The sequence below is a fragment of the Phaethon aethereus genome (assembly GCF_964289735.1).
Source record: "Phaethon aethereus genome assembly, chromosome: 5".
In the NCBI taxonomy this organism is placed as follows: domain Eukaryota; kingdom Metazoa; phylum Chordata; class Aves; order Phaethontiformes; family Phaethontidae; genus Phaethon; species Phaethon aethereus.
Window position 1 is genome coordinate 43,248,005 of NC_138579.1, and position 26,765 is coordinate 43,274,769.

The 26,765-nt window shown below is 41.7% G+C and overlaps 1 protein-coding gene across 1 annotated transcript in view; it reads left to right on the forward strand.

Moving 5' to 3' along the window:
- The window catches only part of LTK (leukocyte receptor tyrosine kinase), a gene marked incomplete at both ends in the record, with an annotated part of 99,626 nt that overhangs the window by 35,632 nt on the left and 37,229 nt on the right, over window positions 1-26,765 (forward strand). The window contains 7 exon segments of the mRNA XM_082000165.1: window positions 6,178-6,291; window positions 13,879-14,034; window positions 14,680-14,902; window positions 21,826-21,965; window positions 24,024-24,158; window positions 25,062-25,214; window positions 26,299-26,399. Of these exon segments, the coding sequence (XP_081856291.1) occupies window positions 6,178-6,291; window positions 13,879-14,034; window positions 14,680-14,902; window positions 21,826-21,965; window positions 24,024-24,158; window positions 25,062-25,214; window positions 26,299-26,399 (1,022 nt within the window).

Here is a 26,765-nt window from a genome sequence, read left to right on the forward strand (position 1 = left end):
ACTGCCAATGTGATGAGGCTGGCTAATAAACAAGTGTCAATGGAATGGAATTGCTAATTTCTAAACCTAGATGCTGATAAAACAGAATATCTCAGACTAGGAGGGAGGATTTCTGTGATTGGAATCAAAGGACAGAAGTAGGTTTGAAACGGCATAACATGGCAAGAAAGACATTTCCTCTTTTTCCCAGCTGTTGAACCAAATGATCTTGAAGGCCAAAAGATCAATTAATACCTAAAATAAGTGCTTACTGATGACTGCTATAGACTGTCAAATCCAACTAGAGACCTGGATGAAATACTAACCAGCTTGTTGTGTGTAAGGGGAGGAAAAAAAGCTTTTTTGTGTCTGTGTATGTGGAGCTTTCAATGCCAGTGGCATGTTGGAGGTTTCATTCTGACAGCATGAGAGCATCTGTGCAAATGTTGATTAGATGACAATATCCAAATGCAAATCCTCATATCACATATTAGGATTTTGTCTTACACCTATTCTCAGCAGATAAAGAATTGAGGTAAGAACTGAGCTCAGAACTAAACCCAGATGTTATATAAGTGGAAGTGATTGTGGCTTGAATACACACTTTGAAATGGAATAAAATCTGAAGTGGTCTGATATATATCTCAGCCTGGATGCTCAAATAAATGGACTTTAGTGCCTAAATAACATCTAAAATGCTCTATCTTGGTATTTCCAGAAGAGGTAAATCTCTCAAAGTTTTATACAATGTCACACTAACTGAGTTGAAAGAAAGGCTGTGAGCAGAAAAATGCAGATGATAATTAGGTTGTTTGTGTAAAGGGATAGAAAGCCGCAAAAATGTAGCTGAAAGAGGAGGTTATGCTGGAATGAAAAATAAGGAAAAAAGTACATTGCTTGCACTAAAAGGAAGTTGAAAAGTCAAAAGTTTAACAAAATATGAAGAAAGCAAAAGAAATTAAGAAGAAACCAGCAGCAGAGTTAGGAAGTCTAAGGAGGTTTTCCAAGTGCATTAATAGCAAAAACATCTTGGCAATAATATGAATCTGTCATAGATGTATGTGGTAGGTTTGTCAATAATAGACACAAAAAGAAAAAGAGTTCAATAACTATATCTCTTCTAGGAAAAAAAACCACAACAATTGATGCTTCACTGTCACATAGAAATAGTGCAATAGTTTTCATAACAACACAAAGATGTTGTGAAAAAGCAGTTATTAAAATGCGTAGTTTGTAAAACCACTGGTCAAGACAGTTTGTGTTCAAGAATTTTGAAAAAAACTAGCTATGGAGCTTTAGAAGACATCCATGTTGAATTTTTCAGTAAGTGTTGGGATACTGAAGAAATTCTGGAGAATTGGAGGAAAGTTAATGTTGCGTTAGTATTTAGAAAGGGTAAATGGAATATGCTGGATGGCTGTATTTAATTATATGTGCTGATATATTCTCTACTTGTGAATAAGACTACTCGGTAATACGAAGATTGCTGCCTTAACATCAATCTAAGTAAAAATATCAGAATACTTGATATAGGATCAAAGAACTAGAAAAGGGTTTATAATTACATGTCAATCTAAAGGGCTTATTTGAAAAGAGTTCTTGTTGCAGTGTCATTTTTCTTAAGGAGTTTACAAATTTGACAAAAGTCATGGTGTGGATGTAGGACGTTCTGACTTCAGTCATGAACTTAAATTGGTAACTCTTGATACGTACTTTAGTGCATGCCTGGGCTGGTACAAATCACTATGTCACATGTAGGTTTACAATAAAAGTATAAATAGGAATTGTTATTGATTAACTCTGCCTGTAAGTTTCCTGGAAGGGTAAGTTCTGGGCTATGTGCTGTTTCACAGTTTTAGCAGTAAGTCTGAAGACAAAAGAAAAACTGTACTGATGATCTGCTGATAACATAAAGGTTAAGATAGGAAAAAAATAAGGCAGAGTCCAACACCAATGTGATAAACCCAGGTATCTCAAAGGCAAATAATAAAGGTAGGGAGGGTGGGAATACCTGTTCTGGAAGGAAATACGCTAGAGAGAGACTTGATGTCATGGTGGATGATCAACCAAGAGAATTTATTTTGGCCAAAATGACTCATGAGATTGTTGCATGGATAACCAGGGAGATCTCAGGAGGGAGAAGAATGGCCATTCTGCATACCATGGCATTAGTGTGCACTGACGTCTGCCTTTCAGTTGAAAAACTGGAGAGGGCTCTAAGAAGATCCTAAAGTATCACCTTATATAATAAGCTTTGGCAAAACTGCGTTTTGTCATGGTGCTCCCCTTTTTGACCATTGCTTGCAATCTATCTGGACGGAGTACAGAGAGAGTGATGAAGTAAGCAAGGGACACGGGGACAAACAAACTAATGAGCAAAGAATAAAAGTTTAATAGCAAGCATCAGGAGATCACACTGACATTTTCAAGGTGAAAGGTTAATAACTTAAAGCTGTAAATACTCATGAAGGAGAGAGATTATTGAGCTGAAAGTGGAAGGTTTAGGAGTAATTGAAAAATACTAGGATAGGTAGTAGACAAAGAGTCGTCTTTTTGTCTAGTCTGTCTGCTTGACAGTCAGATGTATTAGTCTGTATGTTAGTTTATCTTCTCAGAGAAGCAGTGAGAAATGTTGAGTTGCTATTTTGATATTAGATGGAGAAAAACATTAGAAAAACTCTAAAGGAAATTCCTATTTCGGCAGGAAGATGACTTGGCTGACCTGGAATTGATTTCCTGTCATGAGTTCTATAAGTATTTTGTGTAATTTTCTTCTCTTCTGCAAAGTAACATCAAGACTCAGGAAAAATTTCAGCCCTGCAGGTGTCTGAATGCTTTTTTTTCCTGTAAGATAGTGAAAGAAACAGAATTACCTTATGAGTGCTGGAGGCTTCTGATTTTACTGTGTTCAATTACAGAAAAAGCAATGGATTTGTGCTGTGCTGCTAAAAGATCCCATATTTTTGCGGTGACAGTTGAATATTGTTACATTTACTGGTTTTTTCCTGATAATTTTATGTTCCTTAATGGCAGACTTCCCTTAAAATCACAGATCTCCTTTCTTTCCATCTTCTATTTCATTCCACTTATATCATTGCCTTTTGCTGATCGAGACAGAAAAATAATGTATTTGATAAGAGACAGTCTTTATTATTTGTTTAATGCTGAAACTCATGTCATACAAGAATTACCTACAAGCATGTATGAAAGGATATTTAGGGTCTAGGGTCTTCTGTCCAAGTGTATTTTGTCTCTCGGTGAACTCAGGTGTAATGACTGCCCTTCTTTCCTCCCATGTGCCCAGTTCAGTAAGTGGCATCTTCCCAGGATAGGTGAGTAGGGCCGTTACCATGCATTTGAATGAACCTTCTTGGCTTTTTGCCCAAATGGAATAGGATGTTGCTGACAGTCTGCACAGTGGACAATGTAATTAGCAGATCAAGTTTTATGCAGTGCTCTTTGTGACGAAGTAGTAGTTAAGTTTTAATATATCATAATACCAGACCAGCAAACTTCATAGACACTTATCTCAATGGTACAAAAAACTTTTGTACTCTGTTTGTCTCAGCCATCAACCAATGGCAATGGATTTTTTTTCACACTAAAGCAGTAAATTCACGTTTCAGGTAGCTTAGGCCTATGTTCATGCTAGTCTGCCACTGGAACTTGTGTTTGCTAATGAGAAAGAAGAAGAAAATCCAAAAGGTGTTTATATGTGTAATTGGGGAGAGGAGGAATGCAAGTAAAATATTTGTATTAAGTTTGTGTTTTATCAGGAGGAATGTCTCTAGCAGAACTTCTGCCATGAACATACTATGTTTTGTGGGTCCCACGATATTCAGGCTATTTCCAAAACACACGAGCAGCTTGGAACATGTGAGGACATGAGTGGGTGGAACACACTTTACAGAAAGCCCTGAGGGAAGTAAATACTGAAGCTAGAGCAGTGCCGCAATACAGAACTGAACAACATCTCAACAGACACAGAACATAAGTTAGGAGGAGCAGACTCAAGTTGTGAAAAGGTCTTGTTCTCTTTCCACAGCAGAATTTCTTTTAATATGGTGAAATAATTTTGTTTGCAATATGTGATTGGTTTTTAGCGTGGATTTTTTGGAGAGTTTTATGAAGAGATTCCCCCATCGTTTTTCATAAGACAAGCCAAGAAAGGCAAGTCTTTCATAAGGCTGGCCAAAGAAGAATTCACATTCTTTCTGAAGATATTATTGAAGATACCTTACTTAGCAGACCAGTTTCAGTGTCTTACACTTAGTGCAGAATCGGCTTTTCAAACATTAATGTCCCTACATATTTGAACACGGAGGCAGGAAAAAATGTAGTGCTTGACAATTGGTCTGTGGAGACCAGAGGTCTGTCATCAGTACAGCATGTGTCTGCTGCAGCGTGATGCTGTTCTGTTCTAAAGTTATCCTTTCCTTGGAACCCCATGAAGACCGATGGCTGTCTTTACTACTACAATAAAAAATGGAAGGATACAGCATTCTCATGTCATGAAATATTTCACAGCATTTTACCCACTGTGTCATATGACATGTTGTCCTATATATTAACACAAAAATCATTTTAGCAGTTTAAAACCAGACCAGATATTGCTGGAAAACTAAAAGCAGTGGTAACTTTGAAAAAGCTGAATATATGTTCAAGTTTTGGGGTTTTTTTGTATTTCTTTTTCTAGATCCTTCTGTATGTTTTCATAATATTACTGTTCAAATTAGTTCTGTTGAGAATATCTTAGCTGTTTTCAATGGCATGTATATACATCTTTGTCTCAACTGCAGTTCATGTGAATAGGATTCCTGTCTCTTCTGACACTATTTCACATTTTTATATTGCTGAATTCATAACACACATGCCTGAGGTTTGAAAGAAACACATTTTGCATCTCTTTCTTTGAAAACCTTTTGAAAACAAATATATTTGTTCTGGTCACCTTCTTTATGATTCCTAGAAAAGAAAAGACCACAGAAAATCTCAAATAAAGATTACTGCATCCTTAGTTTGGGACTTGTATATTTTCACATGTATGGACTAAATAAATAAAAAAGCCGTTGTTGGTATGAATTGTTCCAAAGAGAAGTCAGAAGGTACTGAATATTTAATTGTCAGAAGTATACAATGAATAATAATTTTGGTAAATTTATTTTATTTTGAATGACAAAAATTTGATCCAGAAGAACATCTCAATTTAAAACCAGCAAATCTTAGCATGTTGGATTTAATAGTCACATTAGTGAAGTAGAAAATCCTTTCTATGGCCTTTTACATCTTCTAAGATTTTGGTCTTTTTTTTCCAGCACAACCAAACTTTACATCAGACTCCAAGATTTGATCTGAATAAAAATGCCTAAATGTGTATGTATTGGTATCATAATTATGAGCAAATGTCTCAGTTATCAATTAAGGTTTTTTTAATAGATATATGACAAAGGGATCCCTGAGATGGAGCAGTGCAGGTGGATTATTACTAGGTATCAGATACAAGAAAGTTACCTGATTCCTTTGAAAATCCATGCTTCTTGCCTGGCAGTAAGAAAGAAATCTGTTCTCTGAATGTATGCAACGATGCATAGGTTTCATTAGCATTAGTTTCAGCTGGGGCATCTTCTTGTGCAGTGAAGATGAGAGCACTTATGCAGGTCCTCCCAAAAGGTTGTTGATAAATCCATGTCATATATTGTATAGCTAACATATACTTTACAGTTCTTCTTCTAATGGAATGGTTTGGGTCAGAAGGGACCTTTTAAAGATCATCTAGTCCAATCCCCTTGCCGTGGCAGGGACACCTTTCAGTAGATCAGGTTGCTCAAAGCCCCATCCAACATGAATGCTTTAGAGGTTTAGTTGTTGGCAGGCAGCTACATGTACTGTTGCTGCAACATGAGCACTAACGGAATACACAGTTTCTTTGTAGAGGTTATATACTGGTAAAAAGGGGGGTGGATGAAGAATAGTAAAGAACACATTAGTAAGTAAAGTATTCTGTTGTAGTTATGTTTCTGGGAAGTGCTAGGACTATTTCGAAACATCATCAGGACAGTACCGCACCAGTACACTGTAATGGGGATGGGTGTAATATAACAGGGCTTTTTATAATATATATTCATGTTTAACCATATGGGAGCATAGTTTTGTATAGAAACACCAAATTCTTCCCCTGTTCTTTTCATTTTGTTATAGTTGTTGTCTCCTGTTCCGGATCGCAAGAAGAAAACTCTTCTTCACCAAATCCACCTCAGAGGCTCTCCCTGGCAAAAAACAGGATGGTGTCATTGCATCAGCCTTCTAAACCAGGTACTACAGTCCTCTTCCTTACATCCTCCTTGTTTCTACTTTGGAATCTAGGTGCAAGATGCTGGCCGTCACAAGGACCCTTTACCAGAAAGCTGTCCCACTGGCTTTCTGACTGGAAATGGAGCAATGACTCAAAAAGGCCAGTGTAACCTTAAGGGCATCCCTTACTGCCTTATAAAAAAAAAAAAAACGACCCCAAAATATCAAACCCACCCCGCTCAGCCCCACAAAAAAAACCAAAAAAACCCCAAAAAAAACCCAAAACACAGAACAACAGGAAAAAAAAATAAAGAAAAAAAAAATCTTCTCCATCAGCACAGTAAAATCTACCAGATTTGGGTTTGGGAGTTCTTGAGATAAAAGCTAATTAGTGGAGCTGCTTTCCAGCAGTTATAGAACAAACTACCTTTCCTGACACTAAATGAAATGTGGTGGTTTTTTGGGGTTTTTTTTTGCAACTGGAATTTTCTTTTTCTAGGCATTGTAGAAGCCCAGTGAGCTGGACAAAATGATTGTGAGATAGGTAGGATAAATTTGGTCTTACTGTGGTGCCAGGATAGATGTAGCAAACACCATACTTCACAAATGCCTGAGAAATGAACCAGTTGCTATCAGTGGTGTGGAAACTTGGAAATTGAAGTGATGCCTTTTCATTTAGTGAAATAATCACAGAATGGTTGAAGTTGGAATGGACTTCTTGAGATCATCTAGTCCAACCCACCCCCGGCTCAAGTAGAGTCAGCTTGAGCAGGTTGCTTATGACCATGTCCAGATGGCTTTTGAATACCTCCACAAACGGAGACTGCATAACTTCTCTGGACAACCTGTTCTAGTCTTTGACCACTCTTACAGTAAAAAAGTGTTTTCTTGTGTTCAGATTGAATTTCCTGTTTCTTTTTTTATTTGTGCCCATTTCCTCTCGTTCTGTCAGTGGACACTACTGAGAAGTGTCTATCTTCCTCTTCATTCCCTCCCATCAGTTGTTTGTATGCATGGATAAAATCCCCTTGAGCCTTCCCTTCTACAGGCTGAACAGTTCCAGCTCTTTCAGCCTCTCTTATGAAAGATGCTCCAGTCCCTCAATCATCTTTGTGGACCTACGCTGGACTTGTTCCAGTAAGTTGGTAACTTTCTTGGATGGGGGAGCCATCCAGCTGTGCACAGTACTCCAGGTGTGGTCTCACCAGTGCTGAGTAGAGGGGAAGGATCACCTCTTTTGGTTTGCTGGCAATACTTTTCCTAATAAGGCCCAGAAGGCTGTTGGCCTTTGTTGCAGAGGCTTTGCTGGCTCATAGCTTGCTGTCCACCAGGATCCACACCCTACCATCCCTGAGACAAAGACAGCAGATGGAGGCTCAGCGAGAAGCCATCAGGCAGAAGGAACCTAAGAGGTGAGGGGGAATGGAAACAGCTCCCTGCTCTGGGCGGTAGGTGAATCCCCTCCTGGTCTCCCTCACTGTCCCAGCTGCCCTTACACAACAGACATGGGGCTCTGGATCTTGAGGGCCAGGCAAATGAGGATATAGATGAAAGTCCATCCGGGGAAGGTTGTCTAGGGTGAGTCAGTCAGCCCCACGCATCAAGACATCCCCTGTTAAGAAAAAAAGGGTAATTGTCGTAGGTGACTCTCTTCTGAGGGGAACACAGGGCCCAATATGCCAACCAGACCCAACCCACAGGGAAGTCTGCTGCCTCCCTGGGGCCGAGTTGAGAGATATCACGAGGAAACTCCCCGGTCTGGTTCAGCGCACTGATTATAACCCACTGTTGGTTATGCAGGTTGGCAGTGACAAGGTTGCGCAAAGAAGTCTAAAGTGATTAAAAGGGACTTCAGAGCACCGGGGCAACTGGTTGAAGGATCGGGAGCACAGGTAGTAGTGTTTTTGTCAGTCCCTTCAATGGCAGGGAGGAACACTGAAAGGAACATGAAAACACACCTGGTTAACATGTGGCTCAGAGGCTAGTGCCATCACTGAAATTTTGGGGTTTTTTGACCATGGGGCGGTTTACAAGGCACCAGGCCTGCTGGCAGCAGATGGAATTCAACTGTCTCCAAGGGGAAAAGGATTCTTGCTTATGAGCTGGCAGGCCTCATCGAGAGGGCTTTAAACTAGATTTGAAGAGGGAAGGGAATAAAACGAGGATCACTAGAGATGAGCCTAGACGTGGCATGCCGGTGTTGGGGGTGAAATCAATAGCCCAGCTCAAGTGCATCTACACCAATGCACGCAGCATGGGCAGCAAACAGGAGGAGCTGGAAGCCATTGTGCAGTGGGACAGCTATGACTTAGTTACCATCACAGAAACATGGTGGAAGCCTACCAGGGGAGGTGCCCCACTTGACCTCCTGTTTACAAAGAGAGAAGGACTGGTGGGAGATGTGGTGGTCAGGGCAGTCTTGGGTTTAGCAACCGCGGAATGATAGAATTCTCAATTCTTGGTGAAGTAAGGAGGGGAGTCATCAAAACAACTACCATGGACTTCCAGAGAGCAGACTTTGGCCTATTCAGGTCACTGGTTGAGAAAGTCCCTTGGGAGACAGTCCTGAAGGGCAAAAGGGTCCAGGAAGGCTGGACATTCTTCAAGAAGGAAATCTTAAAGGCGTAGGAGCAGGTGGTCCCCATGTGCCATAGGACAAGCTGGAGGGGAAGCCAACCGGCCTGGCTGAACAGGGAACTTTTGCTGGGACTCAGAAAAAAAAGGAGAGTTTATCACCTTTGGAAGAAGGGGCAGGCAAATCAAGAAGAGTACAAGGATCTCATTAGGTCATGCAGAGAGAAAATTAGAAAGGCAAAAGCCCAGCTAGAACTCAGTCTGGCCATGGTCGTAAGGGCTAACAAAAATGTTTTTACAAGTACAGTAACAGCAAAAAGAGAGCCAAGGAGAATCTTCATCCCTTACTGGATGGAGGGGGCAACATTGTCACCAAGGATGAGGAAAAGGCTGAGGTACTTAATGCCTTCTTTGTCTCAGTCTTTAATAGCCAGACCCAGTATCCTCAGGGTATTCATCTCTCTGAGCTGGAAGGCAGAGATGGAGAGCAGAATAAACTCCCCATAATCCAGGAGGAAGCAGCTAATGACCTGCTAAGCCACCTGGACACCCACAAGTCTATGGGACCTGATGGGATCCACCCAACAGTACTGAGGGAGGTGATGGAGGAGCTTGCCAAGCTCTCCATCATTTATCAGCAATCCTTCTTAAAAGGGAAGGTCCCAGATGAGTGGAGGCTTGCCAATGTGATGCCCATCTACAAGAAAGGCCAAAAGGAGGATCCCAGGAACTACAGGCCTGTCAGCCTGACCTCCGTACCGGAGAAGATTATGGAGCGGTTCATCTTGAGGGTGCTCACAGGGCATGCAGAACAACCAAGGGATCAGGCCCAGCCAGCACAGGTTCATGAAAGGCAGGTCCTGCTTGACCAACCTGATCTCCTTCTATGACCAGCTGACCCACCTAGTGGATGAGGGAAAGGCTGTGGATGTTGTCTACCTGGACTTTAGTAAAGCCTTTGACAGCATCTCTGACAGCATTCTCCCAGAGAAACTGGTGGCTCGTGGCTTAGACAGGTGTCTGGCTGGACGGCTGAGCCCAGAGAGTCCGTGGTGAATGGAGTTAAATCTGGTTGGCTGCTGGTGACAAGTGGTGTTCCCCAGGGCTCAGTTTTGGGCTGATCTTGTTTAATATCTTTATCAATGAATTGGATGAGGGGACCGAGTGCTCCCTCAGTAAGTTTGCAGATGACACCAGGTTGGGTAGGAGTGTTGATCTGCTCGAGGGTAGGAAGGCTCTACAGAGGGATCTGGACAGGCTGGATCGATGGGCTGAGGTCAACTGTACAAGGTTTAATAAGGGTCACAACAACCCCGTGCAACACTACAGGCTTGGGGAGGAGTGGCTGAAGAGCTGCCCAGCAGAAAAGGACCTGGGCGTGCTGACTGACAGCCAGCTGAACATGAGCCAGCAGTGTGCCCAAGTGACCAAGAAGGCCAACAGCGTCCTGGCCTGTATCAGAATGTGTGGCCAGCAGGAGTAGGGAAGTGATCGTGCCCCTGTACTCGGCACTGGTGAGGCTGCACCTTGAATACCGTGTTCAGTTTTGGGCCCCTCACCACAAGAAGGATGCTGAGGTGCTGGAGCATATCCAAAGAAGGGCAACGAAGCTGGTGAGGGGTCTGGAGCACAAGTCTTATGAGGAGCAGCTGAGGGAACTGGGTTTGTTCAGTCTGGAGAAGAGGAGGATGAGGGGAGACCTTATCGCTCTCTACAACTACCTGAAAGGGGGTTGTGGTGAGGTGGGTGTCGGCCTCTTCTCCCAAGTAACTAGCGATGAGAGGAAACGTCCTCAATTTGTGCCAGGGGAGGTTTAGACTGGATATTGGGAAAAATTTCTTTGAGGAGAGAGTGATCAAACATTGGAACAGGCTGCCCAGGGGGTTGCCATCACTGGAGGTGTTCAAAAAATGTGTAGACGTGGCACTTCAGGATATGGTTTAGTGGGTATGGTGGTGTTGGGTTGATGGTTGGACTTAATGATCTTAGAGGTCTTTTCCAACCTTAATTATTCTGTGATTCCAAAGTCTTTCTCTTCAGAGTTGCTTTGCAGTTAGTTGGCCCCCAGCATGTACTGGTGCCAGGGGTTATTCCTCCACAGGTGCAGGACTTGGCATTTCCTGCTGTTGAACTTCAAGAGGTTTCTATCAGCCCAATATCCAGCCTGTCCAGGTTGCTCTGAGCGGCAGCACAGCCATCTGGTGTGGCAGCTGCTCCCCTCCCTGTATTGTAACCTCTGAACTTGCTGAGGGTGCGTTCTACCCCTTTGGTCCAGGTGATTAATGAAGATGCTAAACAATAAAGAAAGGCCTGTGCATGCTAGAAAAGTCACATGCATTCCTCACAGGAGGTCACAAGGTGACCTAGCCTTCCCAAAGAGGAGGTCCTTATAGTAACATATATATATATATATATATATATATATATATATATATATATAAAAAACACGCATATATGTAGTAACATATATAGTCTTGCAGATGGTATCTAATTGTTTAAAGTGTGAACCTCCTTCTGACATGCCCTGTGACCTTCCACGAGCTTTCTTCAATCTAAGCTTCTTCAGACCGCTTTTGTAACGCCTTAAAATACGTCCTTTGCTGATTTTAGTAATATAGATATATTTCTCTCTCTATTTCACTTTTTTCCTTTTCTGTTCTGCACATTTTGCCATTCTGGGGACCCATGCTTGAAGTTCTCCAGGTTCATAGGTGCTAAGCAAAGCTGGATATGAAGCATCTGTAAGAGGTTGCAGCTTTCAGTGTTGTCTTATGCTGTGACCACATGAGTGTACTCGGTTGTTTTGCTCTGTGATTTACGTTAAACAACAGCTTCTTGTTGACTGATCTATCGCAATGCAATGCACATGACCCATTGCCAGAAAGCTCAGAGATGGTTTTTTACCAGATGTCAACAACTTCCCTGATCTATTTCAGACACTCCTTCCAGGCATTCAGGTCCTCTCAGGCCTCAGGTTGTGGCCGATAGGCTTTATATAACCCAGAGAGTATGGGAATATTCCCAGAGTATGGGAATTAGGTGGTTTTGAAGGAGAATGTTGTGTTCATTTATCTGAGGTGTGAACTGTTCTGTTATGTGAGGCATGTTCTCAAGATTAAGTCTGCATTGGTTCAGTCCTTGCTACTGCAAGCAGGGATATTGGTAAGATTTAATGAAATGATTTTGTGACAAATATTAGTTTCAAGTAATCCTCTATTTAAAAAAGAAAAGGAATTTCCCGAGCTCTCATTTTGCTCTCTTGCACGTGTTGTGAGGGAAATTGCTTGCTGGGTTTTATGACCAACTAGATTTGTACCTGATAAAAATATTACTACTGCTGACAAGAAGTCTGTGGGTACTGAATTAACCTGTCAAACTTTAATACATTTGAAACAGCACAAGAGGTCTGGATCAGGACTCTGCTTTGTCTCACACAGCTGTGGAGTTTCTGAGCTATTGAGATCCCTAAAGCTGTCTTAGTGAATCATGAAACCATAGCCTGAAGCTGTGCACAGACATCTTTCCCTAGATCCAGCAGAGTCAGGAGAGTGGCTGTTATCCTCCTTCCTGCGCCCTGCTGGAAGCTGGCGTTGCAGACACACACACGCAACGCACAATTTGCCGGTTCATCTGCTCGTGGCTTCCATTTAAACGTGATGGGCTGCACAGCAGAGTAGACCTTTGCTAAGCTGTATGGATTTGACGAGGTGGGCTGAGAAGCTATTCAGGTGGTTGGCCCAGGCGGCAGGCTGTACAGGGCTGGGGAGCGTTCAGAGGAATTGGGGGTGGATGTCTGTTCAGGTGGGAGTTCACAGCCTGTCCCAAGCCACAGCGATGCGCAGCTCTAACATCCACGTTTCTTTTACCCCAGCACACTGGGTGCTCTTTTATAAAAATGTAGTTACAATTAACTCTAAAAATCAGGAAAACTTGTCTACTTTGGCTGTTGCACTAAAAAGATGGTTCCATTTCTTCTTTTTGTGAAAGTTTAGTTAAAGTATAGCCAATCTTCTCAAAGCTCCTATGTTTTTATTTCTGCCCTACCTGACTACCTATCCTTGTTATGTCCCTGGCCTTAATTCTGTTCTTTATACCTGTCTTTTCTTCTCCCCAGGAATAGGCTTCTAAAGGGATAACATTGTGTCGCTCATGTTTGCAAGGTCTGAATACCCTCTGAATGTCAGGATCCCAAATACGAATGTTTAGTCTCTTATTATTTCTCATATGGCCTGTGGGTCCTCCAGTTATTACTGTAATATTATTATTACTACTGAAAATAAACAATCATGCAAGTTAATATCAGCTTGCTGTATCTATTCAGCCCCACTCCGTGTGGGAGAGCTTTGTGCAGCTAACATCCCTTCAGGGAGTTTATATTAGATTGATGAGAGAACAGTGAATTACTTCTTGTCTGGTTTATAACATGTTGATTATGAAAAATTCTGGCCAGGATGATCTAGTGTTCGCAGTGCTGTGAATAGACTCTGGAGTTTGTTAAGAGGGTGTTCTTGTCTATCGTGCTGGAGGAAAGCAAAACGGTTTAAAAAAATAATAGTAAAAAAATATGTAAAGCTTGCATTGCTCAGCTCTTCTGCTTGAGACCCTGTCAAGTTCTTTCTGTTGCTGAGAGAGGGTTGACCTTAGAGTTTCATTTGTTCCTCTCTGGCAAAATGCTAAATTCGTACAGTTTCTATATCCTTGCTACTCTAGGTGTTATTCTCACTCAGGATTTTATGTACATATGGGCTAGACCTTCCACTGATGTAAATTCACTGTTCATACCAGTGGGAGGATGCAGATTTACACCTGCCAAGAATTTGTGGGGTTATTTTTCTTTCTAGTATGTTACTTCACCCACCCTGGGAGAGACTCTGTTGTTATTGCAAGACAAACTTTCTTTTTTCCCTTCAACTCTTCCATTTCTTGGGAGAGATAGCCCCCATACGCTGTACGTCTGTTCATTCATGTGCCTGCATCACCCCTGCCTGTTGAACTGGGGAAGGCCTCAGTAAAACCTTTGGTTTCTCATAACAGAAATCTCTTGTATCATCGGCTCAAGCTGTTCATGGGTGACGTCTACAGATAATTTTGGAAAACCGGATTGGGTGTTATCTTCAGTTGGTGTCCTGGTGCCTCAGGAGAGGCAGCAGCTGCTTCTGGAAAACAGTTCTTCCCATGGAGATGTTGAAGGTAGGTAGAGTTACAGTTCCCCTCGAATGGACATCTGCTTTCTCCCAGCACTCATAGCAGCTGTGGGTGGCAGCAACATGCTGAGGCCTCAGGCACATGTCACTAAAAGTATTGCCATATGCTGGTTCTGGTGCACAACTCCTAAGTGTGCTGTCACTGCCCAAGAGTCACTAAGAACCATATAATGTACGTGTACTGCCTGAGTTGTATATGTACGTATCCTGTATACAGCCAGCCCCTTTATATACTCCTTTTGTATCTCCCTGTTTTAGGATAAGCTACTTTTGCTTAGAGACTGGATTTCTCTTCAGAAACTCAATCCTTTATAAGCCAAGTCTGGCGCCACATGTCTGTTGTCTGACTTGCAAAGTCTTTGGCTTCTGTTTTGTTGGACATGTCTTCACCCTGCTTTGTTTGGTTTCTTCTCTTCTCATTCCTTTTGTCACTTCTTTACTTATTTCCCTCATTTTTACTTTATTCTCCTTTCTCTACTTTCTGTTATTTTTTGGTTATCGTGCATAGTTCTCTCTCATCTTCTCATGATTCCTTTTTTCAAACTCCTTATCCATTTTCCTCTTATTATCTCTCTTCCATCCACACTGGGTGTCTCTTCTTTTTTTTTTTTTTTTTTTTTTTCCCTCACAGGGGACGTTTTCCTCCTGAACACCAGTAGGCTCCCAGATAGATGTGAGTTCAGCCTGCATAGCCCCATCCTGCCTGGGAGCTTGGACTCTTGCTTGCTGGAACTGGCCATATATTCACAGGATGCTGTTCCTTTCCTCCAGAGGTTCACAGTTGAAATCAGATATGTGGAGACAAACAGAAATATAATAATTTCTCTGAAAGTTGGCCATGAGGAGGATGCCGGGTAAGACAATCAATTTGCAGCTGTTTAGACTTTGAATTGTAGGGTAGGGTGGAGTCCCTCCAGGCCACTGTTCATGACTGTCTTCTCCTCTCTTGAGATCATTGCTGCTGTTACAGGAGAAAATGAAGGCAGAACTGTCAGGACTGAAGTGTGCAGCTTCCTGACAGGATGAAACAGACCCAGGTTTTGTGTGTCCCCTTAGCAAAGAACACACTTACTTAGGACTCGGTCTTCTTCCCTCACATTTCGGAAGGGTCAAGAGTGGTTGACTCTCTCACTGATGCTAGGACTATAGCTGTAAAATGCACTCAGTTCAAAGACTGCCTTGGTAACATGACTGATAACTAAGTATTCAAGGGGTCCTATCATTGTTACAAGGATCACACTTCTCATGTTGAGGTAGGGTTAACTTTACCTCTTTCATAATTTTCTCCTTCTGTCTGCTCAGTTCAGGACCATCCTCTTGTGCTTCTTTTGTAGAGGTCAGGGAGAGGAAAAACAGAGGACAGAGGTAAGAAGATGTAAAGACAAAAAAAGAAAGGGCAACAGCCCTGGATCTTGTCCTGTATTCTCTTCTCTTTCAACTTCCCAGTATTTTACTGTTTAATTCCTGTGTGTAGCAGAATGCAGTAAGGAGAAGGAATGGGCAAAGGGAATGAATTACAACACGAAAAGAAGGAGAAAAGTCCACGTGTCATCTGATTTTGCCATTTTCCATGTGCTTGTTTTTCCTTTGCTGTAATGTGCCTTGTGAAGAACCTGGGTCAGACACACAGCAGTGCTTTTTATTTCCATCACCTGACTGACTCCCATGGAGAACTTAAGCAATAGATCCTAGTTCTTGTTTTCTTTGAATTCTTTGGCTCACCCCAGGCTCCATGGAGATCTGTAGCCAAGACTCCTGGTCAGCCAAAGATAGCAGAGTCTGACTAAAAAAACGTATTTATTTTCTTTCAGATCCCTTCCTCTCTCTCCTGCTTTTAGCTATTGCTCACTTCCTTCCTGGCTACTCCTTCCTCTTCTTGCCAATTTTACAAGGAATATGTTGCATTTCCTGGGATTTTTACCTACAACTACCCTTGCTGCTTTGAGTATCTGACAAGCCTCTGCAACTGCAATCACAGCTTCATTCCCCTATATAAACTCATAAAATACCTTTTTGAAATACCTAGCTGCCCAGACCAGGCTTTGCTCACAATCATTGCAGCATCTCTGGAATGGATCATAGATGTTGTTTAACAGCTTGTTTGAGCACTGCAAAACAGTTCTACGTGAAATAAAGATTATCATCTCTGTAAAGTGATGGTGTTTAGATTTATTAGAATGGAGTTAGCATACTGGAAGTTGGCATAGACCCTGGTACTACTTTTTCTTGATGAGTGAAGTGAAGCACTGGTAAGTTCAGAGGGTTTAGTATTAAGGTTTTAAAGATGGAAAGTGACTGAGTCTTGTTTTAAATCAAGATAGAAAGGGGAAGGAACAGAGACAAAACAAAATTAGGAACCAATTAGGTCAAATACCCTTCCTTTTCCCCCTCTTTACAGGGAAGCTCTTTAAAATCTCTGCACAATTCCAGAAAAATCTGAGTATGCAGGCAGGAAAAAATGTATTTCTAACACAGTGATTAAGCTGCTTCTTACTAGGCAGGTAGTCTGAAATGAACATTCACTCCATGATTAAGATTTTAACAACATTGGTGGTTAAGAAGAGAAACCATTCTGAAGCGTTCATGCTTTCCAGGGGCTTTCTATAGGGAGTGGGAGTTCTACAAGCTCTTCTGTGTTAATGAAACACTGCCACTCAATTTAGAACAGAACAAGGAGGACAATAAGCAAATGATTGAGAGAGAGATGCCTATGCGTAGGACATAGTTTAACCATTGGCAATTACTACCAAGGCATTATCTTGAGATCAGAGCAGAAACTTAGATAACAGGCTAAGTGTCACTCTTCTGATAATCGGGCATGCCAGAAAATCCTGCTTCAGTCCCTTCCGTCACCCCTCAATTCCAGGATCAAACTATATTTCCTCATAAATTCCAGCTGCACCAGACCACTTTGGTGAACTGTCCTCTTTCTGGACCTAGAAATCTTCTCCAGATGATGTTTCCTTCTTCAGGACCCATCAGCTACACAGTTCCCAAAAGCTTAAATATATGTCATCCATGAGAGAAAGTTGCTGTCCTGTCCACCTCACTAACTACTAGGATTTATCATTAAATCGGTAGTAGTGAAGCTGCCACTCAGTTTTTCACACATGTACCCTAGTGAAAGAGCAAAGAAACAGATGGACCTTCAGACACCATGCCCTCTGAAAAAGTAGGGCAAAGTAACAGTATATATTGTTATATACCACACCTATAGGGCATGGGTATTCCAAGTTACTACCATTAGAGGGGGAACCACTGAGGGAGTGAGGTGTTTGAAATTTTATATATTTACAAAAACTATATAAAGTTATATTTCTCATTATCTCAATAGAGCTCAAACATCAAAGAGCCTGTAGTTTTGCTTGCAAGTCCAAACCTTCCTCATCTGGCACTTGGCTCAGAAAGCTGTCTTGGCTTTCTCAGGGTTACAGTTACGGTGCTTGTTCAAGTCACATCTGATGTCTGTTTTACTGTTTTGCTTATCCCACTGCCCTGGTTTCAGCTGGGAGACTAGCTTCTATGAAGACAATTAACTCTATCCCAGCTGAAACCAGGACACCCACCTTTTCCCTCTTTATTACAGACTCAGAAACTATCACAGCTGAAAATTCTTCCAAGTCCTGTGTGCTTTTGTTCTGAATGGTTTCACATGCTTGTGTTTGCTGTTGACCACAATTATTCCAGTGTTGTCAGCTGAAACTGTTTCAGTAAGGGGCTACTTTCTTCCAACTCTAAGCACTGATTTCAGTGAAAAAGCATCACTTGGGGCAGGGATAATTTCTTCCCTTTCTGTGGTAAGCCAAATTGATTTTGTTCTGTTTTCTTTATGAAATACAAGGCACTAGCCATGATAGTCTTGGTAGGTCAAAAAGCAAGAAGTTCATGACCCTCTGCACACGTGGGTTTTCAGTTAGCCTACCTGATAAAACAACTATTGGTTAGGGGTTTTTGTGCCTTCCCCCTTTTTTGGAGAGGTGGTGGTGTTAAAGTACCCTGTCAGCTTCTGAGACACTTGTAGAAACTTACCATCTTTGACACTTTTGTTCTACTACTGTGGTTTTTATCCACAAAAGTTATTTAACTTCTACTATTGTACATGGAAACAGTGCCATATAGCTAATCTGAATGTCTAGAAAAACATTTGTCGTTTGGGTTTCATAAATTAGGTGTCCAACTACATAAGCCTTTGAAAGGGAATAATCTGGTAAGCATCCTCAGAAAATACCTAATACATACTGACAACAATGAGCACAGCCATTTTGATTAAAAAATGCAGCTAGAAAAGGAGAGGCTGCCCAGCTGTTATATAGGTCTATGAATTTTGAGCACTAATCTGGGAGTATGATTTACTGCCCCTCATGCTTCTGTTGAAATTGTACCCAGAAATACAGTGGGTCAAATAAGAACCCTCTAACTGGTTGGTGAAGGCAAGAGGGGTAGGCATCTGTTCTGCGCTCTCATCTATTTCCTTTCAAGTCCAGTGGCTGGAAGTGGATGTTTGTGAACACTTGCAGATAACAAATTCCTGCATGCAGAAGAGTAGTATAAAGCTTCTAATTTGTATGTTCACTGATTGAGCCTAGAAGCATTTAGCATACATACCTTTGTGCAATAACCCATGCAGTGGGTGTCCCTCATTCAGAAAAGCTTTCAGCTTTCCTGTTCAGCTTTAATGAATTTTTCACCCTTAGTGAAGAAATTGTTGCTCTTAATATTACAACAGTCTTTCTTAAAATCAGTTACCTTTGTTGGATATGGAAAGGCATGGTATAGAAAGGATTGGCAAGGAGGGGGAGGAAAACTTTTGCTCAGCAGAGGAGATTGGGAGGCTGATGAAAATCAAAAGTTGAATATATAAAAGAAAATTTGAAAATTTAGGTTTGCAGGGTGAATCTTGAATCCTTTTGCCTTAAGCATCAGATTGCTTATAACTCCAAACTTTCTGTCCATGCAAATTTCTCAAAATTAAGTCAGAGTGATAGCCCTTCCATACATACAGATCAATTTTAACATCTCTATTTAGAAAAGTAATATTACCTCATTACTTGAGATCTGGTTTGACATAAAATCAATAGTAAAGGTATTGCCAAGCTTGGCTTATCTGGAAGCCTGCTGCAATGATCCATCTTCTGCTAGATCAACAATGGGCTTCGGTCCTGATTCCATTAAGAAAATTAAATTGGCTCTGACTAGCCATTGTCTGGATAGTGGGACCAAGCAAAGAAGGTGTAATTATTTACTGCATTGGAAATCTTGCTGCAGTCGGATCTTGGGGTGGAGGCTTCCTCTGAAGGCAAATACCCTTCAGATGATGAGACAGAAGTATTCTGGGTGACGCAAAGTTACTTGTCATTTTTGTGGTGTCTGGATGCTTGCCAGCTTTTCCTGTGGTGTTATGAAAGGAGTCAAATTTCAGTACTAGAGATATTTCAGTACAGAACTAGAATATTTTGTGGGACCTTAGGGCTCTGACTTGGAAGAGCTGCCAGTTCACACAAGTAGTGGTTTAAGATAGTGGCCTTGCTCTTCTTCCAGATGCCCCGGTTCTCCCAGCAGTGATGGCAGAATGGAAAGTGTGTCTTTCTCAGTTGTGACGTTTCAGAGGTTGGTTTATTGACATAGGTCACCAGTGGTTTTGATTTATTTTGATATATCAGGCTATAAATGGCAAGTTCCAAAGCATCTGGTCCATAAACCATGTAGGATTAAAGTGCGGAGCTGAACTAGTCATTGTTTTCAGCTGCGGGGCAGTAGTATCTTTAGTTGCTACCACTAAATGTAATGCTGGTTGTGAATCAGAGGCTGTGTGCTACAGGTTCCTGTACTCAGGGGGGTGATAACACTAGCAATACTGTGATGTCTCAGCTGGGGGTGGGTTGCAACTTGTAACTTAACACTTAAATTTATTAAGCTCCATTGATTTTTGTGGCCAACAGGATGCAATGGAGTGATGAACAAAGCTGTGTCATGTAGCAGAAGTGATTCAGTTCTGGGTCAGTGCTGAATGCTCTCAGATGTTGTGCCGTAGTGTGGCGGGGGGATTATATTTATAAATGTATTTATAAGATATATTTGTAAGTGTTAGTCATTCCTGAAGATGCACTGTAATACAGAATGAAAGCAAAGCAGTCGTTCTTTGTTGGGTAGTAGAGATGGTACAGCTGTGGTTCAGGACTGGAGATTTCTGAAGCTGAGTTAAATTATATTGAACTATTGAATATGATATGATGGGACAGGAAACAGGAGAAATAGGGTCATCTTGATAAGAGGAGTTCACCTTCGGATGAGTTTATGGTATCTGTGGGTATTTATGTGTATAATATGCAATGGTGAAAGTGGAAGATGGGGGGATGCCATCGAAGGGATAATAAGAAAATCTCACCAGAAAAAATGTATATAGTTGGTTTGTGAAGGGAAGAATGAGTTAGGTAACTAATCAGTGGCAAGCAAAAGTGGAGAGGGTGATAAACAGTTAAAGTTGCTTTTGCAAGTTGCAAATTAGGTGGTCTGTGATTTTCACATTGTCTCCAGTAGAGATGTGTTTGTTGTCCAGGAGTTGCCTTATAATGCATTTCTGGTGCAAGTTGAGGTCTAGATGATCACTTCATGGCAGCTGAAGGCACTTCCCAAATGAAAAAGTAATACTAGGAGCAGAGCCTGAGTAACACATCTTGACACTGTGGCCTAGCCTCCTTATCATCCCACTGGCACTGACTTAGAGTCACTTGTCCAGGGTGCCCCCAGCAACACCAGCAGCATCCAGGGTATGGGTAAATTATCTCTGTCTGGTGCTCTTTTCAGAAAAAAGCTTAGAGCAGGATTCCTTTGTCACTATCCTTGCTCCAATCCCTTTACAAAATAATAACATATAGTTTTAACTGTATTTTATTGTCTTGTTAACATGAGGTAATAGGACAGTTTTTAAAAACAAAATAGAAAGATTTTTAAGAATCCTGCTGGATTTTTTTTAACGACACATGGATACCCTGACTTCTATCAGATTATTTTGAGTGAGGTACTTTGAAAATTTGAAATTTAGTATCTCTCTCTAGCTTTTGATGCCTAACAACCATCTTTAAAATTAGAGTGCATGGGACCATCTGTCTCTCTCCGAACTGCCACAAGTGCTACACAGTTGAGAAACCTGTGCTGCCTAGGGGCTACGGCATTTGTTCCGTGGTGAAATGTAAATTGCCAGAGCAATCTGCATTTTCTGGAACACCACTTCTCTTCTTCTCCTTGCTTTGTGGGTGCACTCTAGTTTGTTAAGCTGGGAGATGAGATAGAGAACACACAGAAAAATGTTCTTACACTTGACACAACCAAGAAATGTTCAGGGTCAGACATTTACTTCCAGAACACACAATGTCAGTGTTAGCTTGAGGAAACCTAGAGACTTGTGCAGCTGCTTGGTTGATCTGTTCTTGCAAGAGCGAAGAGAACACAGCCTTATATGTGGAAGGCACATATGGGGGTGTGTCCCCAAAACTGGTGACAATTTAAGCCACATTTTAACTGAAGGATCAATGGCAACAGTTGGATTTTTTTCATCATTAGCCATAGGATCTGTAGCAAAGATAACTGAACATGAGCTTGATAGGCTGAATGTCACTTGTTTTTTGTTAACACCTGTTTGATATGTTCACATTAGTCAATCTATTCCCTGTGTGAACACTATTACTTTTATTTGGTACAGTGTAGAATCTTTATGCTAGAGACTCCATGGATTCCAGTGTGCTGTGTGTATATCTAATAGCTCGTTGTTGTCTTCCAGGATGAAATGGAAATATCTGATGGCCCAGATTGGCCGCATAGAAAGACCTTTTAAAATCGCCTTGCTGTATTCAAACTGTGGGGCACAAGATGTTGGAGTACTGGCAGTGGGCTCCTTGCAACTCAGGAACTGCTTTCACGGTATGTTGCAATATAGTCAGGTTTGGAATAACCAAATGCAGTCAGAAAACAGAGCAGCATCCTCACCAAAATTGATGAGTGTGATCAGGGAGTCAGTCAGATGGGAGCTAAATGATGAGATGAAAGATGAGTCTCCTCTGGGGTTTCTGGCAGTGCTTACCTGTCAAGGGTCACATTTGCATGTGCTTTATGTGTGTGCACGCATGTTTACCTGCTCTGAAGGCAGGGTTGAAGCTCAGAATTATAGAACTGATTTAAGTGATCCTCTCTGCTTTTGACATTTGCTTTGCTTGATCTATGTACGAGAAAACAACAGGGCTTATGCTGCATCCAGTAACAGGGATGGGAAAAGTCTTTTTGCCTAGATTGTTTTAGCATTCAATATTTTTCTTTCTTAAATAATCAAGAACAAAAGACTACCCTATGTCAACAAAGCCTTTTCCATACCAGGGCTCTATCTTCCAAATCTATAAAGAAAAGAAACATTGATCTGCACTCCATGGCGTCTGTTTGCTACTGGCAGGCTGAGAACTTCTGTCTAAAATGAAAATAATTGGAGTTCAATTATTTTCTCCAAAGTACTGAGTGCTCAGCTCAGAAATCCTCAGTTTTACCTGGCACTTACAGTCCTGTTCTGAATGTCATGCAAATGATCCTCAGTAGCTGTGCAGAACCTTGCTAATGTCATTTAGGCTTCTTGGAAGTACAAGAGTCTGTCGGTACAGGCAGCCTGCAGGTTGGAGACGTAATGATCTTCACTTCCTGGTTTTCATGCATTAATAGCATGCTGTTGCCTCTGCTCTGCAGACGCTGCAGAAATAGCTTGGAATGCAATGAAGAAAGCTTCAAATGTAAAAAGCGAATCCTGATTTCACAGAGCTGTTTCATAGTATAACACCAGACCGGTTTTGATCATATTAGAGAATTTACTGCAGTTATTAATCTTTTAATTTAACAAATGTTATATTTTCAATGAAATGTTTTTTTTGACAGTCATGGAGTTTTGAGGGGATGCATACAGCCTGAAGCACTATGCTAAACACCCCCAAACAGTCCCTAAATAAGCTGATGCATGTACCCAGCGCGATACAGTCCCATGAAGAAATACTATTTCAGATTGTGTATCTGGATTGCTGCAGAGGTGTCCTTTTCTCTTGCTTCTGGAATCGATTCCCAAACTTTTGCATATTTTCCAGAGCAGTAACAATCCCAGCGGAACTTCTGTGCAGAGCTCTGCTAAAGGGGAGCCTGTCCAGAAGAGACCTATACAAACCTGCAGGTGCATAATAGACCTGTGCGCACACACATCCACAGGACTGGCTGGGCACATTAAGAGTCAAGTTTTTGGGACATATCAGACTTAAAAATTGTGTTCAGCCTGCTTGCTGGGTACCTGTGCAGTCAGTCAAATGCTCCCAGAGTACAGCTGTCTAGTCTAGTTAGGGTGCACGAGTAAAGTTCCCGCACAGCGAGCCGACTTGCTGGGGAAACAGCTCTTTTCACAGGCTGGGTGCCACAGAGCTGGCGTGGAAATGTGTCAGCAGCACGAGTGTTAGTTAAGCCTGAGTCTCAATAGCGCATAGCAATGTGTCTGTCAAGTCTGGAGCCAGGTACCTCTGCCTCCCGCGGCAGGGTGCCATGCAGCATGCCACAGCTGCCTGGCAGCTGCGCCGTCACGTGTGCAGAACTGGGGAGCACACCATGGTAGGAAGCTACAAGGTTCTCTGCAAAAAAAAAAAAAAAAAAAAAAAAAAAAGGGGGGGGGGTGTGGAGGAATCATTTTCACCCCAGAAAGTGATGATCTAAAGATAGCACAAATACAGCAGAAGACAGGGAATGAGAGAGAAAGGAGCAATAAACTTGGTCGCTGTGAGAGCTGAGGTCATCTGCAGGAATCTCATCCTGGATAGAAACCTACATGGTAAAAAGCAGATGTGAGTATCATTTATCACCCAAAGGACACTTTCTGAGGTCTTACACGTGAAGGCTGATGCACGTGAAGGGTCATACACATTCTGCGAACTCATCTCTGGGCTTCTTTCTCTTTTTTTCCTTTATCTAAAGAAAACCAGGATCTTTCTATATATGACAAAGGTTCCACCTTCCCCTGCCTTCATGGAGGCTGTGTCAGCCACTTACAAGTCTGCGAATTCATCAGTGATTGCCCTGCCAAAGAACAGGGAGTGAGGTGTGGTAAGTATGTGGCATGGCACTTTGTGGGAACCTTCATCCCATTAGAAGAAATGATTTGGAATGAAAAATAAGTTAAATTGATTTCATCTCTAGATTAATGCAGTATTTTGCCTCCTGAATTAATTTAGCCTATTTACATTAATTGATTCTTTTTGATTCTCTTTGAAAATTTACCCTATATAGGATAAAATGGATTTGGATTTTTTTGGTTTAGTATTTTTAATATTGCAGTAAGGAGCTCCATGACCTGTCTTTTGTAGTTGTTGCTACTTCAGAGAAAGGCAAAGCCTTATTTACATGTCTGCAGCTGGGTGAGAAATTCTGAAGGTCTGAATCTCCCTTCAGTGGGAGGTGCTGATCATCTTTCTAGTGCCAGCCACCAACATTGTCATAAATCTGTCCCTCCAAGATACCAGTTCAGAGCTCATCTTGCACATCATTACAGAGAAATGCCCTGACTCAGTATATGTGGTACTAAAAAGCATCATTTAGCTTTGTTGCAAGTACAGTGGCAGAGACCTAAAATAACCTGGTGCTTGGCCTTCCTTTAAGTGGACACAGAAAACTTTGTGATACCTGCAATTTCGTATATAGCAAGGCCTCTGCAAACATATGGCAGTGATTTACCATTCTTTAGATTGTGGGAGCTGCAGTTTTCCACAGTATCTAGAGCAGGACAGAACTGCAAAGTCTCAAATATCTCCAGAAGCAAGGTGTTGGCTTTCTGATGGTGACTCTGGAAATAAACAAACGAGACCTAATAATATTTTGGCATTGAAAAACTGTGTAGCCTAAGTTGGGTAGCTTAGACAACCACAATGAGTTTTGAGTTTTGCTGCTTTTTGTGTTCTTCCATAATCAAGTTTCTCCTATTTTCCTGCTTGTTCTTATTCTCCATTGTAGACAGTCTCCCAGAGGGCTCGCATTGCTCTTTTGAAGAGGGTCCATGTGGCTGGACACTGAATGAAACTGCAGCATCTCCTTGGTCTATTCGGGCCTTTACCGAAATGATTCAAGATGACTTATTTGTAGGGTCTACTTCGCATGCCACAGGTGGTAGGTTCCTATTAGTTCTCTCTCACTCTCTCTGTGTATATGTATGTATATATACAGTAGCCTTGGACTTGGTTTCTTTAAATTGGTTTAAATTTTTTGGCATCATTGCCAAATCAACTTTAGAATCAGTATTATCTATAACAACTTGAACTGTGTCTAAAATTAACTTTTGAACATGATTCAAAATTATGAAAGAAGTTCTGCAACAAAATTAACATGAAACTGTCAGAGACTGGGATTCTTCTTCACCTTAAAAAACCTGTATAATGCATTCTCTTTTCTCTAGATAAAGTTCTTCCCTCCTTCTTCCTCTTAGGACCTATACAATTGCAGAGTACTTCAGCAACATGATAGCTGCTGCATCACAAAGTAAAAATTGCCCAACAGAACTAGGCAGCTTGTAGAAACAAATCTTTTGGAGATCCTTGCCAAACTCTGCCCAGTGGGTTAGGAAGGGCATCACATGTAAGCATATCCCAAGACCAAGTGATCATACACATTCTGTGCCATAGAATATCACAATAAAAAAAGAGTCAGATAATTCCCAGAACTGTCAACTTGGTAAATAAAAAGGAGGGAGGCCAGACCCTCACACATTCAGATTGAAAATCAGAAGTGTCAGCACAGATGAGTCTTGGCTCAAAGTCAAAATGAAGGGTCCATATGAGTGTCCTTTTGTCTCTTGAGAGCTTCTATAAACTATCCCTGGGAACAAAGACTACAAATAAGCTCTTCCAACCCAGTGTTTGTATCAGCAAGAGTCATTGATGCTAATGGTGTAAGAATTAGGGCTGATCAAGAGCTCACTGTAGATGAGTGTGAGCCCCTGTGTGGGAAGATACTTGACTGGTGTCTGAGGTTTATGCACTCATGTTCCAGGAAAAGGTTTGGGATGTTGACTTCTGTGCTGCTGAAATCTACCAGAGTGCTTATTATATCCTCACTAATAGATTTGTTCGCAAGCCATGCTCGTCATCTTGCTTACACTGTGCTTCAGCACAATGATGTTAAATCATTTCAAGAGAGTATATAAAAAAAAGCAAGACATCATCTTGTCTCTTCTGATTCACTTTTATCTTCACAGGACACTTCCTCTACCTGCGAGCAGACAGCAATCAGACGAGCGGTATGGCCAAGGCTTACAGTACCAGCTTGCCAGCCAGGATTGCCACTGAAGAATACCAGGTATGTCGCTCTGTCTTAGCACCTTTGTGGAGTTAATCATCAGGCTGTAGGCACTGTTTGAACAATTAGTCCATTCTCCTGTGTCTCTGCACACTCTGTGAAACACTGGAAAACAGGAGAGTTGGCTATACTGCCTAGCTAGCTATTTGTTGAAAACCAGGAAGGAGACATGTGGTGCATCCCCAGTAAGTGACAGCGTGAGCCCCAAATCAACTCCTCAACATGGAATACTCCACACCCTAACTGTACCAACTATCCTCTGAAGGGTACCCAGCACCTGAATTGTATGGGGTGGCCTTGGTTTGTAGGGAAAGGAGCTGGCTGTCTGGGCTGTTGAGACATTCAGTATACTTGCTACTGAGGCTT